This window comes from Thunnus thynnus, chromosome 17 (assembly GCF_963924715.1).
Source record: "Thunnus thynnus chromosome 17, fThuThy2.1, whole genome shotgun sequence".
Classification (NCBI taxonomy): domain Eukaryota; kingdom Metazoa; phylum Chordata; class Actinopteri; order Scombriformes; family Scombridae; genus Thunnus; species Thunnus thynnus.
In genome coordinates this window covers 13,091,310-13,111,182 of record NC_089533.1, presented here as the reverse complement: position 1 = coordinate 13,111,182, position 19,873 = coordinate 13,091,310, and the positions used below count along the sequence as shown (strand labels likewise).

Genomic DNA, 19,873 nt, shown 5'->3' with positions numbered 1-19,873 from the left:
TTTCAAAACTTAAGCCTGAAAACATAGAAAATCATAAATTTATTGATCTGAAACCTAAACCATACAAATCTGTTGTCATATTATGTGCATTAAAGTTCTGCTAGGCGTAATAAGCAGATTATACTGAAGGTGTAGTTAATGGTGTAGATAATTTTCTACAAAACAGATATTTGGGCATTTTTTTATTGTGTGATCACAAACATGGTTTCAGTCTAAAGCTGCTTTTATTTGTGAAGATTAAACCACAATCTGTTATTGTAACAGCTTCAACACTGCAGGGGTGAATGTTTGTAGTAGTGAAAAGATGGATTCATGTAAACTATTACTTTTACTGTTGTTGTGTAGAATAAAGTAGAGACATACTTTAGAAATATTTTCTCATGTAACATGGGTCAATTGGATACGGCTTTGGTTAATGGATGGTTTCATATTTAGTGAACGTTCTTACAGTATCAAAAGCAGAAGTGAGTGTATTCAGTGAGGAGGTTTTTGTCACGGTGTAAATCACTGTGATGCGTACTCACTCACAGAGGTGTCCCATGTTTTACAGTAATAGACTGCTGAGTCTCGCTCCTCCACATTGTTGATGATCAGTCGATAATCTGATTTTGACTGATGATTAGATGTGAATTTGGGAGAGGAGAAACCAGAACCATAGTTTGGAGAGCCCCAGCTGTGATGAAAACTCAGAACATACTGAGGAACTCCTCCTGGAATCTGTTTATACCAGCAAGCTCGTTCATTAGTAACAGTTCCCAGGTTACAGTCCATGGTGACTGTCTCTCCTTTCCTCAGCGTCACAACAGGAGGCTTCTGTGTCACCACCGTCACACCACTCACACCTGGAAACAACAAGATGACACGGAGTCAAGAGAAACACACAGACTGATGAATCCAACATGAGGTCAAAGCTGCAGTAAGTCAGCCTCCTTACATGTTAGAGCAGTGATGAGAGTGCAGAGGGTCCCCAGCATGTTGTCAGTGTGTGCTGAGAATGGCCTTGTAACTTGGAAAGTGAGCTTACTGCTGACAGATGAGAGGGTTTGGAGGATGAGGAGAGGAGGTGCTGGAGGAGCAATTTAATACAACACTGAAACTGAGAGTGACTGACAGGAGGAGGAGCTGAATCTGTTTTGCTTTCATGCTGTATGTGTTACTTTGTCACCTTCCTAAGTATTCATGCATTCAAATTCATACAATTATTCAATCTTTCACATGCTTGAGATGGAGTCTTTAAAAAATGGTTTGGCTTTATGTACATAATTCACACACATACAAGATAAACTGTGTAATTTGAAAATGATTAAAACATTTGTGTGTTTTCTATCAGCTACAGTTCCCTCTTATTTTACAGAGAGCTGACACTTGACCTCCTCATTTACATGGAGCTATGAATAAGGAGAGGAGGCCTGCAGGTGCATCCTGGGAAGAAAGAGAGGGAGGAGGAGAGAAGTGATGCTTCACTGATGAAGGATGAAAACTCAGTTTCAGTTGCTACTCAATTCATCCGATTTTCTATCTCTACTATTACAAATGACTAAAAGAAAATAAAGAATTATTCATCAAGTTTGCTGCCTCTTATGCATTTATTGCACATTTAAACCCAATAACAATACAGAATTCTTAAATTATATGAATATGATAATACATATTCAAGTAAGAATGAACTAGACATGTGTCTGTCATCTGTCAGTGAAATGAACATTGGAGGAAAAATAAAATCTAGTGAAGGTTTCAGTTAAATCATTATTGTTTTAAATCATATTTTCATGACAAAAATAAATACAATAAACTGTTTTTTAATCAGAATGCTTTTATTTAATTAAACAGGTCTTGAAAAATGTAACAACTGCAAAGCCGATACAACACCTCCACCTAACTGTCACAACATTTATTACAAGCATGCAGACACATCTTTTCTAACATCTAAACCTTGTTATGAGCAAACAGCACAAACAGTAAAGAAACAGATTTTAAATGCTCATTCTGGTCCTCTACTATTCTTCAGCGGGACACTTTGACTTGTTGATGTTCTTCTCTGAAGTCTGGGAGCCCAAAGACACTTTACATGTGTAAACCTTGTCCATGTTCCAGTCTGAAGTCTGGATGGACAGATAGCTGCTGATTTGGAAAGTCTGGTCTGGTTGCTGAACAGCGGTGCTGCTAGAGATCCCACTGCTCACTGGACTCCCAGCAGACAACCAGGTCATATCTGCAAAAGGCACAGACTGACTGGACAGACAGACCAGAGTGGCTTTGTTGGACTGGAGCTCAGCACTGGACGGAGGGAAGACTGTCAGGACAGGAGGAGAGAGGCTGGAGCCTGAAAATACATGAAGGAGAATTATACAAAACTGCCATTAAAGTCATAAAAAATAGAAAAGTCAAACTAAGCAGTTTGACACAGTATTGGATGAGGGGAAAATTTATGTTCATAATTAATTGAATAATCTCAAGATGTAAAATGTTTTAAATCAGACGAATCTAGAAATCATCACTAACAACAAGAGCAGACTTCACACATACAAAGATTACTTCTGGAAAATTATGATTTAACCATAGAAATGATATCCCTCAACAGTACTTCAATGTCAAGTAATGTCATCAATCATTGTGTAAAGTTACATCAGATAAGACCACCATCTCACCAAATAATATATTTTCAAAAGGGCTAAATGCACAATTATTTGTCTATTTTATTGTCCAAAAATACATTTCAATTAAATCATATTTTTTCTTTAAAGTTTTACCAGATTAATATTCATATCTTTGTCATTAACTATTGATAGTAACAGTGATAATGTTCATTTCTACTGACAAATGATGGAATAAGTTGTAATGTTAAATGTTCTCAAAACAAATGTTCATTCAAAACTTAAAATAGTAAATGAGTTGGTTCACATCTCTTTAAATTACAAAATAATCAAAAAACTTTAGAGAATTGTATAGAAAACATTTCAAATATTGTAATCAGCTGTTCATCTGTTCTTTGTCTTTTAAAGACACAGCTTGGTTCTATATCAAAGCTGAAAAACTGCAATCAATACATTTTCACTTAAAACCTCTTAAAAGTAACAATTAAATCATATACATTCCACTAATATCCATCAGAAATGGGAAATGATTCTTGTTTTATGATCAGTTTAAAAGTACTTACTTGTCACGATCAGCTTGGTGCCTTGTCCGAATACCACAGTGATTCAGTTTGTACACATGGCTGTACAAAAACCTCCTGACTCTCACTAATGAAGGGAGTGAAACTGAAACATCCTGTTGAAACCAACTTTCACTGTCAACATCTTATTCTCTTCATCAGTCTGTTTGTATTCCAAAACACATCTAGACTTGAGGATTAATTTTAAATTATCTGTTGCCTTTTACTTTCATGGTTGTGTTGAAAGTCCAAATATCATCATGTTGCAATTTTATGAGAATTTAAAATAAGTGAATGTTTGTTTCCATGAGTAACTGCAATTTTGTATCAGATTCATTTTGGATTTCATGGTGATTTAAGTTATTTAGACTATGTATATGTATATGTATATGTATATGTATATGTATATGTATATGTATATGTACATGTGTATATATAAACATATGTGTGTGTGTGTGTGTGTGTGTGTGTGTGTGTGTGTGTGTGTTGTGTGTGTGTGTGTGTGTGTGTGTGTGTGTGTGTGTGTGTGTGTGTATACATATATATACATTAACGCTGCTCATTGGAGTGGACTTCTGCCGAACTATGATTTGTAATTTAATATGCAATGACAATAAAGCATCTATCTATCTATCTAGATTTTCAATACAGTAAACTATCTTCAAATACATAAATAACGTTAAACCAAATCTACAATAATTTATCATAGAATAAAAACATGTTTAAAGGTTTTTAGGTGTTGTCTCCTCAGGTAGTGTGTTATGACTATGCAGTGTGTTTATTGCCCTTTTCTCAAGTTTTCTCTCTGTGGTGTGTTAAATATTGGACTGTTTTCATTAATAGCATATATGATCTGTTGTCTGGTGTTTGTATCATTACTATTTTATCATTGTGCTGAAGAAATTACCATTCATGTAATCTCAATGTGCTGTTGATGGATTTGGTTGCTGACTGTAAATGGTGAATGGATGAACTGAACTTATATAGCACACTTCTATCTTCACTCACATACACACTCACACACCAATGGCGGCAGAGTTGCTATGCAAGGCGTTGCCATCAGCAGTAACTTGGGGTTCAGTGTTTTACTCAAGGACATAATCAGTCGATAATCTGATGTTGCCTGATGGTTAGATGTGGATTTAGGAGAGGAGAAACCAGAACCATATGTTGGAGAGCTTGCAGTGTGAATACAATACAATACAAACTGAGGAACTCCTCCTGGAATCTGTTTATACCAGCGAACACCACTGTCAGTAACAATCCATTAAACAAAGAACACCATGAGGTGTTTTCACAAAGTCATATTTAGCCACAAGGGGCAAGGGGGCCTAAAAAATCATTAATTAATGAACATAGATTATTGCAATGTGAATTTGTAATGAATGAACTCAATGCTTCATATTTGTTTGATCTGTAGCTATTTGATTGATAATTATATAAATGAGAATCCTGTGCCTTTATATAATCTCACTACATCAGATTTGATTTGGGTTTTTTTTTTCAAACAAAATGCTCTTTATTAAAACAATCAATGCAAAACACAGCAAAGCTAAATCATTTCCTCCAACTAAATAGGTGTGAACTGTAACAATATTCACTGGGACACAAATAACAATATGTTTTAATGTCAGAATTTGTCATTTCTAAATCTTGTAAAGGCCAAACACTCATCATTAATAAACCAAAAAAAGTGTTGCAGATAAAAAGCGGTTTTATACATTTTTGTAATAATCTTTCCATTTTGTTAAGTCTGAGAAGAAATTACCCTTTTGATGGAGTTCAGTTTTTGCAAAACTTAACCCTGAAAACATAGAAAATCATAAATTTATTGATCTGAAACCTAAACCATAAAGATCTGTTGTCATATTATGTGCATTAAAGTTCTGCTAGAGGTAACAAGCAGATTATACTGAAGGCGTAGTTGGATAATTTTCTTCAATACAGATATTTGGGCATTTTTTTATCGTGTGATCACAAACATGGTTTCAGTCTAAAGCTGCTTTTATTTGTGTAGATTAAACCACAATCTGTTATTGTAACAGCTTCCTTTCAACACTGCAGGGGTGAATGTTTGTAGTAGTGAAAAGATGGATTCATGTAAACTATTACTTTTACTGTTGTTGTGTAGAATAAAGTAGAGACATACTTTAGAAATATTTTCTCATGTAACATGGGTCAATTGGATACGGCTTTGGTTAATGGATGGTTTCAAAGTGAGTGTATTCAGTGAGGAGGTTTTTGTCACGGTGTAAATCACTGTGATGCGTACTCATTCACTGACTTGTCCTTTGTTTCACAGTAATAGACTGCTGAGTCTCCCTCCTCCACATTGTTGATGATCAGTCGATAATCTGATTTTGACTGATGATTAGATGTGAATTTAGGAGAGGAGAAACCAGAGCCATACCTTGGAGAGCTCCAGCTGTGATAAAAACTCAGAACAAACTGAGGAACTCCTCCTGGAATCTGTTTATACCAGCAAGCTCGTACATCAGTAACAGTTCCCAGGTTACAGTCCATGGTGACTGTCTCTCCTTTCCTCATCGTCACAACAGGAGGCTTCTGTGTCACCACCGTCACACCACTCACACCTGGAAACAACAAGATGACACGGAGTCAAGAGAAACACACAGACTGATGAATCCAACATGAGGTCAAAGCTGCAGTAAGTCAGCCTCCTTACATGTTAGAGCAGTGATGAGAGTGCAGAGGGTCCCCAGCATGTTGTCAGTGTGTGCTGAGAATGGCCTTGTAACTTGGAAAGTGAGCTTACTGCTGACAGATGAGAGGGTTTGGAGGATGAGGAGAGGAGGTGCTGGAGGAGCAATTTAATACAACACTGAAACTGAGAATGACTGACGGGAGGAGGAGCTTTGGTTCAATCAGGTCTCTTATCTTCTGAGGAGAGAACATTATAAGGTCACGATTTGAAAACTAAATAAAACAAAGTTTTATTGTAATAGAGGTGTTACGTTGTCAAATGGGATTCCTGCATCTAAGTATGTATACATATATATATATATATATATATATATATATATATTTGAAATTTTTATATTGCAGGATATAAGCTGTGGCTCTGCACATGTACATAAATAAACACATAACAAGTAAGCCAACTTCTATTGATTATATGATAATACTTCAAATATCAGTGGGTTTCTCTGTTTCCAGTTAAGGACAGTTTTACAGAGAACTCACACGTAATCTATGAATTTACATGAAGCTAAATAAAGAGAGGAGGCCTGCAGGTGCATCCTGAGTCAATAGAGAGGGAGGAGTTGAAAATGACACTTGACTGTCTGGTGCTTTTGGTTTTTTTTTTTTTTTTCACGGATTTGTTACTCTGTGTGGCTCCCAATTAATGGGATTTGTGCATTCAAGTACTGTACGCACAATTTTTTAAATTTTGCTTTTGTTGTAGGTAAAGAATTACCTTCATGTATAATTACATTTTAAATTTTTAGAGCTAAACAAGAGATGTCCATTGCAGGATATCAGCTGTGGCTTTGCATACATGCACATAATTCACACCAGTTAACTGTCTATGAATGATAATTAAAACATCAATGTGTTGGCAGTCAGGGAAAGTTCATGAAGTTATAAATAAGAAGAGGAGGCCTTCAGGTGCATCCTGGGAAGTAAGAGACAGAGATGCTTCACTGACTGATGTCTTAACTACTGCAGGCGACTTGAACCAGATGATGAAATATTAATCAGGTTTTGCTTTTTGTTGTTCTTTTAAACACACACTTATAACAATGTTCTGAATTTACAAGAATCTATATTTTCAAATGTTTCATATTCAAAAAAAGTGAAAGGGGGCCTCCCAGTGGTGTGAACAGGTATAGCCGTGCTTGTTTGAGCTTCTTATGGTGCACTCCAACAACTGGTTTATTCTGCATCTCTTCCACACCAGCAGCTCCTAAACTAGTGGATCATCATGCTGCTGCCACTGTTGTCTGTTATCAGGTCAACTGAAATTTTGGGATCAGGACATCATCCTCAAGTCTTTTCAGACCAGGAATGACTGTTCCTAATTCAGTTTCTGTTCAGATCTCTCTTTTTGAAAATGAATTCCTGCATGTCTGTTTTTTGAAGACCTGTAGTAACAAGCCTCATATAGGATCAGCCTACAATACCCAGTGAGCAATAAAAGAGCAATGATTAAAATTGATCATCATGATTCTGCCAGCAAAGCTCCACCCTTTACCTGAATCACTGGAGACAAACCAGGAAACACAGTACACTATTCTTCCAGCCTGAAGAGAGAAACAAATTGACACGCCAACAGACATAACAAGAGTCACTGTGGGACAAAAACAACAGCTTCTACTCAAGGAGGAAAGCTACAGGAGGGAATACTGAAATACTATCACTTCAGCCGGTTTGTGACGCCTTCTTGCGCAAGAGAAATCAGAGAGCTTCACCAGGGTCTAAGGCTCTCTGCAGTCTGCACTCTGAGAAACTCAAATTGTTCTGTCTGGATCATCAGCAGCCAGTGTGTCTCATCTGCAGAGACTCCAAAATACATACCAATCACAGATTCAGGCCCATTGATGAAGCTGCACAGGATCTAAAGAGAGGAGCTCCAGAAATGCTTGATGCCCGTTAGACAAGAAGCTGAAGATATTTAATAACGTTAAAGAACACTGGGATCAAACAGCAGAGCATATCAAGGTCCAGGATCAAAATGCAGAGAGGCAGATTAAAGGGGAGTTAAAGAAGCTTCACCAGTTTCTAGAAGAGGAATATGAGGCCAGGATCTCTGTACTGAGGGAGGAAGAGCAGCAGAAGAGTCAAATGATGAAGGAGAAGATTGAGGCTCCGAATAGAGCGATAGCAGCTGTTTCAAACACAATCAGAGTCACAAGGGAGGAGTTGAGAGCTGCAGATGTCTCATTCCTCCACAACTACAAGGCTACAGTGGAAAGAGTCCAGTATCCCCTGCTGCATGATCCACAGCTGCATCCAGGAGCTCTGATATGTGGCCAAACACCTGGGGAACCTGACCTTCATCATTTGGGACAAGATGAAGGAGGTGGTCTCATGATAAATACATCGCATTCTCCCTGTCAGATGAAGGCATAAATCTGCCACTTAGGAGAAACCCCCAGAAGATCAGAGTACATCTGGACTGGAACAAAGGAAAGCTTTCATTCACTGACCCTGACATCAACACACACATACACACTTTCCATCACACTTTCACTGACAAGCTGTTTCCATACATGTGTACTTTAGATACGCATCCTCTTAATGATATTACCAGTGACGGTCTCTGTTTCACTGGAACAGTAGACATGATGGTGATAAAGATGTAAATAATGTGCCATCTGTTTCTTAAAGGAAAAGTGATTGTAAGACTTGATTTCATGTTATTGTATTCATGAAAGAGAGGAAAATTCAGAAATCACCATTTTTTTTCTCTCACTTACCTCTTATGTTATCCAGCAGATACTTTGTTTTATGTGCCAAGGTTCAGAGAAATCTGTCTCTGAGATTTCTGCCTGCCCTAATATGATGAAAGTGAACTGAATTTCATTGGTGCTGCTGAAAGTGTGAAAAATTACATTGGAAAACTTCATTATGAACGATATTCATATGTTTTCACTGGGATGTTTTCAATACAATGTAGAAAGTTTGAGTGTGCTGTATGTATTGACCCTAAAAAAACAGACTGTGTTTGTTCTGTGACGAAATAATTTTGGAAATAATTCAAGTCACAGTGATTAAGTGTAATAAAAAGTTTTAATGTTGAATACAGTAGGCATAATCTAGAAATATATCTTCTTATCATCTGTGTGTTCTGGATTGACTGTCAAATTATTGCAGGTAAACTATTCTTGACTTATGTTTTCCTGAGTACAAATTAATGCACTTTTTTTTCAAAAAATTTTAATCAAAATGCTTTTTTTTATTGAATGAGTTTTTAAAAATATTTTTTTCAGTTTCAAAGCTGATACACCTCCACCTGTCACATTCACACAACATTCATCTGAAGCATGCAGACACAACCCTTCTAATATCTAAAGCTAAAAGTGACCAAACTTTATTTTGCCAGTACAAAAATTGGATGAGCAATAACCTCGTGTAACTAAATGAAGATAAAACTGAAATACTCTTAGTTGGTCCCCAAGCTACAAGAGATCCACTCTCTTGCAAACTTGGGTGTCTGGCTCTTGAGATTAAATCAGAAGTAAAATACCTGGGCAATGTTCTAGATTGAGAGTTACATTTTACTTTACACATAAAGGAGGTGACCAAAACAGCATACAATGCCAAGGTACAACTGTTCCTATAAAGATGTAGAAAAACTTATTCTTGCTTTTATTTCAAATAGATTATTGCAATGCTCTTTTTATTTGTCTTTTGGAGCAGTCAATTGAAAAAATATCACAAATTATTCAGAAATGTCCTGCTAGACTTTTAACCAAAAAAAGGAAAAGAGAGCATATTACCTCAGTTCTAGCTGCACTCCATTGGCTCCCAGTATCTTTTACAATAGATTTTAAGGTTCTTTTACATGTTTTTAAAGCTCTTAATGGTTTGGGACCAGCTTACATTGCAGACTTGCTGTTGTTTTATAATTGTTCACAAGCTCTTAGATCTTCTACTACTGGGTTTTTTAAAAACACACAATTATACGCACAAGAAAATAGGCAGCACAGCTTTTGTTAACTGTGCTCCAAAATTATGTAATACCCTCCCAAGAGCTATAAGAGATGCAGGCTCTGTGTCTTGTTATTGTCTAATTTTATTGTCTTTCTATTTGCCCTTGTTTTAATATGTTGCACTTTTAGTTATTTTTTATTTTATTTTATTGTAAAGCACTTTGAGCTACATCTCTTGTATAAAAAGTGCTCTATAAATAAAGTTCATTATTATTATTATCATTATTACTAAAACAATAGAGATATCTTTGATCATCTGTGGAAATTGACTCAAAAAGCAGAAGTATTAAGTGAGGAGGTTTTTGTCACAGTGTAAATCACTGTGATACAACCTCCTGAGCAGATCCGTCCCATGTAGCACAATAATAGACTGCTGTGTCTCCTTCCTCCACATTGGTGATGATCAAATGATAGTCTGTTCCTGACTGATAAGTAGGTGTGAATTTTGGAGAGGAGAAACCAGAGCCATATTCTGGAGAGCTCCAGCTGTGATAAAATCTCAGAACATACTGAGGAACTCCTCCTGGAATCTGTTTATACCAGTGAACAGCATTGCCAGTAACAGTTCCCAGGTTACAGTCCATGGTGACTGTCTCTCCTTTCCTCACTGTCACAACAGGAGGCTTCTGTGTCACCACCGTCACACTACTCACACCTGGAAACAACAAGATGACACGGAGTCAAGAGAAACACACAGACTGATGAATCCAACATGAGGTCAAAGCTGCAGTAAGTCAGCCTCCTTACATGTTAGAGCAGTGATGAGAGTGCAGAGGGTCCCCAGCATGTTGTCAGTGTGTGCTGAGAATGGCCTTGTAACTTGGAAAGTGAGCTTACTGCTGACAGATCAGAGGGTTTGGAGGATGAGGAGAGGAGGTGCTGGAGGAGCAATTTAATACAACACTGAAACTGAGAGTGACTGACAGGAGGAGGAGCTTAGGTTCAATCAGGTCTCTTATCTTCTGAGGAGAGAACATTACAAGGTCATGATTTGAAAACTAAATAAAGTAAATAAAGTTGTATTGTAATAGAAGTGTTACTTTGTTAAATGAGATTCATGCATCTAAGTATGTATATATGATTTTTTTTTATATAGCAGGATATAAGCTGTAGCTCTGCACATGTACACCAATAAACACATAACAAGTAAGCCAACTTCTACTGATTATATGATAATACTTCAAATATCAGTGGGTTTCTCTGTTTCCAGTTAAGGACAGTTTTACAGAGAACTCACACGTAATCTATTAATTTACATGAAGCTAAATAAAGAGAGGAGGCCTGCAGGTGCATCCCGAGTCAGTAGAGAGGGAGGAGTTGAAAATGACACTTGACTGTCTGTCTTTTTTTTTAACGATTCCAAACAGACATGGTGCCCTTGCTTGTCTAATAGTAGTCCTGTGCTGCTCTCTAGTGTGCTTTCAACATAATAACACTATTGTGTATATACATATATATATATATAAATATATCATCATGTTCCAGTGTTATCTTGGTGGGAACATATGTGTAAAAAAGATCAAATAATAAAATATTACATATGTTCAAAGAAATAAGTGAAAAGAATGTATTGAAGACTTCTGTACAATATTATTTTCTATATATGAATAAATACATTCCCTAAATAAATACAAAATCTAAAACATTCTTATATAGTGATACAATGCACTTAAATTAATGTCTAGTATTTGGAAAATGCGGATTTTACTTTAATGCTTGAGCGCATATGGTGGCAGTTTGCTTTTCTTTCACCCGATGACTTTATCTGTTTTACTGCTGACAACCAGCAGAGGGCCAGTAGCAAACATCTGTGTGTGTCTGTGTGTGTGTGTGTGTGTGTGTGTGTGTGTGTCTGTGTGTGTGTGTGTGAAAGAGAGAGAGAGAGAGAGAGAGAGAGAGAGAGAGAGAGAGAGAGGGAGAGGTAATAATATAGGGAGAGAGAAAATAAAATCAATAAAAACCTAAGCAATATGCTGTACGATTTCTCGTGCTTTAAGATTATTGGTGTCTGAAGTATACAGACAAATCTACAGTTCAGATTTGCGCAAATCTACAGTTTGCACAAATCTACCGAACAGACAACCTACTGTGGATTACAACTCGGGAGTCCCACAGAGCCAACATGATTCAGAGCACATGTCAAGCAGACCCCAGCAAACACCACTTCTTAAGCAATATAGATTGTGCATCCAAGTTCTAGATAGTGTACATACAGCAAATCCCTGTGGACTGCAAAATGATCCACACTGACTGACTGTGAAGAAAATTACCAACACAAATGCAAAATCTGTTTTTTAGCATGAGTAGATTTGGCATATATCAGTTTAAAATACCATAATTACCAGCCCTTGTCAAATGAATGGGAGTTCCTTTTGTTTCAGTTAGGTCTGCAACCAACAATTATTTTCATTATCAATTAATCTGCTAATTGCTCTTGTGATGAATCGATTAATACGCATCACAATTTCCTAAAGCCCAATGAGACATCAACAACCCCAAAATATTCAATTTACTATAATGGAAGACCCAGAAATGCAGCCAAGTCTTACATTTAAGAAATACTTTGTTGCTTGAAAATTACTACAATTAATCAATTATCAAAATAGTTGATGATTAATTTTCTGTCCATTGACTAATTGACTAATTTACTAATCGTTGCAGCTCTAATTTTATTTATTATTAAATGTGATATAGGCTAATTAAACAATGCTGGCCACATTTTACGTCATGGTGACGTATGTGCGGCCTGCCTCCCTCGCAAAGGACTCTGCTATTCCTCACCTGTCCACTAGTCGTCCCTGTTAATTTTTCACCTGTCACCTGACCACTTCCTACATTGCTGTGCTTAATTAAATCAACCTGTTTGTATGTTTCTGTGACTCAGTGCTGGATTGTGGAAAACTACCTCAAAAACCTTCTCATTGCTTTCATGTCTGCCTGCATGCTAATGCTGCCGGCGTAATTAAACAGCGACAAAGCAATCAGACCACGATGAACTCGGCAGCAGACTCACTGGACCATTTATTCAGTGTCTCTGCAGCCAAGCATGCGGTTGTCCTTGCAACCAGGCTGCTGTCTGAATGTTTGTGGGGTTGCCTATCCATGGAGCTTGTGTTTATCTTCGCCTCCTGCCCTGCACTGATGGTGTGGGGTGCCAGGAGTAGGTATGGTGATTCCTGTGCTAGTTCATATTAAAACATAGAATAATTTCAGTAAAATTGTCCAGTGTCAAAACGACTCTTCACCCCCTATCATACGCACACCAGCAGGATTCCTCTAGAAATGTCTGCGTCAAGTGTGCCAGAGGAAGCTGGAGCATTGCGGAAATCAAGGGGATTTTGTCTTCAAAATACGATAAAAATAGACTTCTGGTACGTATGACGTTTTAGTTTGAAAGCTCTAAACGGAAGTGCTTGGACGCTCTATTGTGCTTGACACTGGTGCAAGATGTCGCTCTGTGCCGAAGCTGAAACGCAAATGCGCATCGCTGACCGACGCATCTTGTTAAAATGAAGCAGCTTATCTGTCAGTTACGGCATGTTGCATGTAGTACAGGACAAGGAGCAAACACAGGGTCATTTTGAAGAGCATGCAAATGGGACATTACCAAATGTTTGGAGCTGTCAAGATTTTCCAGTGTATAAAATCGGTGTAAATAACGGATAAGCGTTTCACCGGGTGAGCGAGTAGGTACACTGTCCGTCCAAACCTGTCCAGATAAACAGTCAAATGAAAGAAGGCGCGAGACGGGATATTGTTGTCAAACAAGTAATCTAACAGATGTGTTAAAATGGAATTGACTGTCAACATCTGTCTCCAAATCTGCTCGAGCTGAAGGTGGAGCTGGATTTTGGGGGTCTCTCTAAAGTGGAATAATATGCTGCGCATTGCTGCTTCTAGGAAAGGTTACTTGAATCTGAAACGCGCCTGAGTCAGGAATTTATTCTTGACCTTTTCTGTCTTTAGGCTTTTGCTGTCTTCTGCAACGCAACGAGGAGGATGGTCTTTGCCCTACATGTGATTGTCATGTCTTCAGCGTTTTTCAATCCCAGTTTTGCCTTCAGCTCCCACTTTGATACAGGTAAGGCTCAAACTGACAAATGAATGAGGGCGTTTATCCATTTGGTGCAGACCTACTTGTGATTTTTTTATGTATCTTCATGATCAGGCTGAGTGATCTCCTCTGAATCTGGTGATTGACGAAAGGCCATACACCATGGCTTGACGTTATATCACTGAATACATCATTTTCACCAGCTGCAGCGTTCTTGCCATGACATCATCATCATCATCATCATCACCATCATCACCACAGTGGGCCTAAACCTCAAAATAATAGCTCAATAAGGAGGTTTTACATTCAATCATTTCCTTTGAGCTTGGTGACAAGAGGGTTAAAAGTTATGCTTGCACTGAATCTGCATAGTCCTACAAGTACATCCCTGCAGCTGAGTGTGTGCAGGTGTGTACTGTATGCGTGTGTGTGTGTGTGTGTGTGTGTGTGTGTGTGTGCTGTGATCAGGGTGTGTGCGTGGTATTGACTACAACATTATAGAGGTAATCTGCTGGCAGAGGAGCATGTTTCTGTTGTTTGAGGTTGCGGTTCTTGGGGACGGTTGTATGCAGTATTTAATCATCCCCTGGGTGTCAGGGTGATGGGATCCTTGGCGAAGGAGAACCCGGGTGCTGCTGCAGTGCTACAGGACCACCGAGCAGGACGTCATATGGCCGTGCAGAGAGCCTGTTTGAGGGCTTGAATTAGAGCAGAATAAATAACTGTGTACAAGTGTAAACAGGACTGAGAGAGTCCCTGCACTGGGTGCAGTGTGCTGAGCATACAAATGACGGTGAGCCCAGTGCCTCTCAAGTTTCAGGCTCAATCTGTCCTCCCCAAACCGCACACACTCTGTGATCACTAAATCCCTCTTTGTCCAATTATTCCACCCTTGTCTGCCTTCCTGTGACTCTCTTCACTTCTCATCCTGTGTATCTGATCTCTGTTGTTCCTCAGTCAGGATGTCACACTAAAAGAGGTTTCCATTTAAAGTCAGATAGGTTATTAATGGGTTGTGTGCTGCTGCTGTGCATTTGGGAAGTTTCTCTGCTTACAATTGCAACAACATTGTGCAACATTATGGCAAGAAAAAAAGAGACGATTTAGACTGTCAACAAATGTACAGTTTTATTGTGTAAAGCGCCCTAGAAAGACATACAATTTCATATTCTGAGCTCATGCTTTTACCATCATATATAGCTTTTTTGAATACAAAAAATTTTGATTAATAAATCCCCAGATCACTGGTAATGTAAGACTAAGATAATGCACTGATACGACATGACAGCTTTGAGGAATTTCTTCATAAATAACGCTTGGCCTGTTTCAGCTACTCTTCTGTCTTCTTTACCATATGCTGCAAAGACAAACAGATCATTTCAGTGTTTAGATATGTGGGAAACAATGACAAAAGCAATTCTTTGTTTGGACTGTGCTGTGGGTGCTGAGCTTGCTATTCCTGGCTCTGTGCAGTGCGATATGATACAAACCTACCAGAGGAGTGTAATCTTTTAATATGAAGCGAGATAAATTGTTCCCAGCTGAATTATGGGTAAAACGCCAGCTAACTGGCTCTTCTGGGGCATTTCCTAATTCAATTGTGTCTTGGTATTTTCTTCCTGGAGCAGATCACAGGTTTTGAATCCTCCCCCTCAGGAATGTGCAGTGGAATATTTACATTTCCTTTGCTCAGCCGTTGGTGTCAGAATGAATAGCCTCAGTGACAGGTCAGGAGCTAATCAGCACATGCATGGGGGATCAGTTAATTTTAGGTAGAGGGTGGGGCATCAGTGGTCTGAATTGAGGCTGGTGTCCCTCTCCTCTATCATAATGATATACATTTCTCATAAGAGCAGCACCTCACTTGTGATCCTATTCCTTCCCAGTAATTGGACTGAGAATCAATGTTGCCTAGGCAATGGAAGGGGGCGTGTGAGGAGGAACCAATCATTCTCATGGCCAGTGCTAAGGACAGAGAAATGCTAGAGTCCCTTAAAGGGAAGGGACACATTTGGGGAGAAACGGCATTCAATCAGCTGTGAATGCTGAATATGCTGTCTTTGTGGCTAACGAGCAGATGAATAAAACTTACATTTACAAGTGCAAAGACCTGAGGATTGTTTGGTTTGATAAAAACAAATGCATGGTTTTGTGATGAGTAAATGTCACAATACTCAGACTGTGGTCAGACAGCTAGAAGATTGGAGCTCTGAAAATTGAAGGCAGCATCAGAAACACATCAGATACTACATAATTACACCATTTTGTGTTTTAACAAACTGTTTAATAATGTAGCCCAGTTGTGTGCTATGTACATATCCTCTCTATCTATCTTTCTATCTCTCTCTATCTCTATCTCTATCTCTATCTCTATCTATAGACAAATACACACACTGGATTGATTTGACATCAAATCTCAAATTCAGATAGTGTTTGAACTGTAGCACCCCTCAAGCCATCCTCCACAGCTGCACTTCCTCCCTATGCCTAGGGCTATGTAAGAACATAGTGTGCTCTACCTCTGCACACACTCACACAAACAGTCACACATGTGCAAACACACACCCAGAGAGAGGAAAACAACTATGGGGGCCAGGTCAGTCGTCACATTGCATGGCATTATGTAAGCCATCAGCAGGGACAGACATACCATAGTAGGATTGTAGATCTACATAAGCCTCGGCTGGGGCTTGGTTTTTTTCTGTGTTGCCACGGGGAGAGTAGCCTACCGTACGTGTGGCTTTCTGCACCAATGACAATCGCAGCTAGCACCTGGCTTACTACTGCTTCAGCACCACGGAGAGCTCTTGCATCAGGAGAGGGAACAGATGTGAGAATGTCGTGTGTGTGTGTGTGTGTGTGTGTGTGTGTGTGTGTGTGTGTGAAGGGTGGGTATTTGAAAACTTGGCTGCATTCTTCATACAGAATTAATATGCATCACTTTACTGCCAGGACAAACAAAAGATAGACTGACCTGGAAGGCAGCACTGATACACCCGACACGCTGACAGTGCAGCACCATGGGAGACTGTGTTTCAGCAGTCTCCACTGATGCCTGGAGGTGGCAGTGGCAGCCAACGTGCGTGTTACCGTGGGTATCTTGATGTAGGCGCAAAGTAGCACACACACGTTTTCTGTCACTCACGCACACTACAACATAATGCATAATGCACATTCCACATGCAGGAAAGCTTACACGTGTCCTCACATACTCATGGACACACCACTGCAGGCTACGCGGGGAGGTACAGATGCTGGAGAGGAAGGATGTTAACAACGGTATCTTGACTTGCTCTCAGAGCTCCTCCCAGGACTGGGTCAGTACAAGCCAGCCACCGCTGACTATTTGATTATTTATCTATCCATGTGTAACACCAAGCACTTTAGTTACATAAGTCTGCCCCTGGGGGAACTAGAATAAGAATGAAGTGGATTTAAGCAGTGAAGGGGAACCATCTATGTCTCCTCTACTCTGTGTGTGATGATGTGGGGGATGTGGGTTTACTTGGTGTCACACTCGTTGAAGGCTTGTGTGTGTGTGCAATTGTATGCATGTCTGTTTTAGACTGGGGGACTGTAGTCCGCAAATGCTAGAGCACTCTGGGAGCCATTTAGTAACATCTCAACATGGAGGTGGATGGAAGCGGAGAAGTTTGGTAGGAAGCAAGGTTGAGGTGGAGTGGTTTGACTTTATGATCCCAAGATGGAGAAATCACAGAAGAATATGTAACCACGTTCTTGTGTTCACATGGACAGCTCTGAATTGGTTGGAGAGACAGAAGACATTTTGGTGGAAAGTATGAGTGTGTAAATTCACTGCATGTGTGTCAGAGTGGGAGAATGTGCATACAATAGCAACCAGGAAAACAAGAAATATGGGAGGATGAGTGAGGGCATGGGAGTCAGCATTACTCACACTAACGTATTTTGCTTAGGTATTTTCGTATTTCAGTTTTTCTTCTCTCTCTCTCTCTCACACACACAGGCACACACACGCTGCCAATGTACACACACATTGCCTTTGTCTACATCATGAGACCTGGGCTGAAATGTTTTCTCAGTTGCATATTTCTATGTCTGCATATGGTTTGCACATGCATCTCATTTGTGTTCATCAAGCCAGAGGCCTAAACACATGAGGGCTCAAATACTGGAGTGTGTGTGCAGAGCTGTGTTCTGTCAGGTCTGTGTGCAGATGCCCCAGTCATGGATAGAAACTGTGCACAAGTAAAGTTGTGTTACTGTTTAATCAGTTTAATTAATTAATCTTACAATTTAGAGTTTTATCTACGGTATCGTATTCTTAATTTTTAAGATAGGGTAATGCAGTTAATATAGTATAGTAGCTTTTTAAAGTGTGGTATGACAATTCTGATAGATTCTTTGAATTTCTGGGTGTGATTTTTGCATGTGGCACATGACAAACTAATGCATATATTAATTGATTATTTTTTCCATTATTCAATTAATCATTCAAGTCCTTGAAAAAAACATTGTGAAAACAACGCTGGATCTGCGTTGATGCAACGCAACATGGTATCATCCGTCAGCCAATCACATACATGCAAGCACACATTTCTGGAAGATTACTTTGTGATATGAACACAGTATTTCTGCTGTTTACCTTGCAGTTATCATGACAAAAGATAAAATAGTTGCAGCAGTGAAAACTTTCCACAGTAATGTAAACTGTTGTGTTGTGTTGTGGTATCTGATCCACCTTTAGATGCATAATTCTGTCACTACAACTGGACTTCCTGGATCGAATTTTACCGTCTCACATGTACCTTAGACATCACACCCTCATCAACACAGGCCCCTGCTTTTTAAGTCAGGGCTGTTTTAAGTCAGAACTCCCGCTGGTATTCCTTGCAATTGAATAATGCATCAGTCTTGCGTCAGGGCTGCTCATACTTTCTGTTTCAACTTTTGTTACGTATGATCTAATATGATAATAATCTGGTGTTAATGTAGCATTTCTCTGTCATTATTAAATAAATTGTGATCATAGCATGTCACTGTTAAGAGCTAATCATAAAATTGTTCTGATCAGTAGCATCTATTTGATGGGATTGCTTGTTCTGCAAAATTTCCTACAGTTAATTTCATAAACTGTGTTGCTTCCTGTTGCAAAAGAGGATCCTTGAGTCACATTTTCCATCTACTTGACTAAAGAGGATGAACGTGTTTTTCAATCCATTCATTCATTCAACCGTCTGTTTGCCAATGTGATAAACTGTGAACAGCTTTTGTTCCATTTGTGCAAAACAGTAGCGCTGATTCTTTTTTTTTGCTGCATAATAATCACCCAATTCAGCAGATTTACCTCAAAATCTGACCCAGCAGCCCACAAGGCAAAGTGCAGAATAGAGGCTAGCACAGGCTGCCAGTCTCCCCTGCGATGGTCTGTGCTTACATTAATTATGATAATGTTTCAAATGAATTAATTATCGATGCTAAATGCTACAACTATATGCAATGCCTTTGTCAAGTAGTTAGCCGATCTGTGAAATTAGCTGAAAATACCCCGCCCATCAAAGACAGAGTTAATATGCACATTCTTCCAGCAGCTTGCCCTTGCCCAGGCTGTCAGGGGACGGACATGACAGGCCTGTAATGCTGATCCATGGTGGTCCTCCTGGGCTCTCACTCCCAGTTAATGACAGTTATCATGGCTCTCTGCAGGCCAGCACATCCCTCTGCCATCTGCAGTCATTCACAGAGAGCAGGACTAGAGAAAGGCAGAGAGGATGTATATCGGTGGAGGATACCGTACCCTGCCATTAATCATGCCATGCTGTTCCCTCTGCTGTCAACCCTTCCCGAGACTGACATATTTGTGCATGTGTGTGTGTTTGCAAAGTGTTTCCTCACACCTCTGTGTTCAGCTTTCCCTCATCACATGCCCCTTGCTCTCTCTTGCTTTTAGCCCCGGGACCCCTTTTCAATTTTTTTTTTCTTCAGCTTTTAAGCTTCTGCTCCTCCATC

At 39.2% G+C, this 19,873-nt stretch overlaps 2 protein-coding genes and 2 gene segments (V, D, J or C); 1 reads left to right on the top strand and 3 right to left on the bottom strand.

The window, feature by feature from the left end:
• Positions 1-504: 504 nt before the first annotated feature.
• On the bottom strand, positions 505-974 carry LOC137168320 (immunoglobulin kappa variable 3-20-like). The segment is given in 2 exon segments: positions 505-842; positions 935-974. Coding segments are annotated over 2 exon segments (378 nt in total).
• An 857-nt stretch (positions 975-1,831) lies between these two features.
• Positions 1,832-5,971, bottom strand: LOC137168042 (immunoglobulin lambda-1 light chain-like). The gene is made up of 5 exons (XM_067570475.1): positions 5,841-5,971; positions 5,435-5,748; positions 3,363-3,374; positions 3,158-3,191; positions 1,832-2,323 (listed from the first exon to the last, which is right to left on the bottom strand). Exons 1-5 carry the CDS (start codon positions 5,878-5,880, stop codon positions 1,998-2,000), a joined length of 726 nt encoding a protein of 241 aa, XP_067426576.1. The 5' UTR covers positions 5,881-5,971; the 3' UTR covers positions 1,832-1,997.
• Positions 5,972-10,148: 4,177 nt separating this feature from the next.
• Positions 10,149-10,618, bottom strand: LOC137168319 (immunoglobulin lambda variable 3-21-like). The segment is given in 2 exon segments: positions 10,149-10,486; positions 10,579-10,618. Coding segments are annotated over 2 exon segments (378 nt in total).
• A 2,659-nt stretch (positions 10,619-13,277) lies between these two features.
• The window catches only part of aatka (apoptosis-associated tyrosine kinase a), a 35,845-nt gene continuing 29,249 nt past the window's right edge, over positions 13,278-19,873 (top strand). The window contains exons 1-2 of one of the 3 annotated variants that reach the window (XM_067571458.1): positions 13,278-13,509; positions 13,798-13,912. In XM_067571458.1, the coding sequence (XP_067427559.1) occupies positions 13,831-13,912 (82 nt within the window). In that variant the 5' untranslated portion in view covers positions 13,278-13,509; positions 13,798-13,830. Of the gene's footprint in view, positions 13,913-19,873 lie in introns of all 3 variants that reach the window. The other 2 variants (XM_067571457.1, XM_067571456.1) reach the window with 2 other exon arrangements.

What these genes read in the sequence shown, in the direction of transcription:
- LOC137168042 (XM_067570475.1), bottom strand. Translation starts at nt 5,880, where the DNA reads ATGCTGGGGACCCTCTGCACTCTCATCACTGCTCTAACAT. An exon ending in TCTCATCACTGCTCTAACAT is followed by an intron (nt 5,749 to 5,840) that starts GTAAGGAGGCTG and finishes TGTTGTTTCCAG; the next exon opens with GTGTGAGTGGTGTGACGGTG. An exon ending in CACCAAGCTGATCGTGACAA is followed by an intron (nt 2,324 to 3,157) that starts GTAAGTACTTTT and finishes ATGTATTTTCAG; the next exon opens with GCTCCAGCCTCTCTCCTCCT.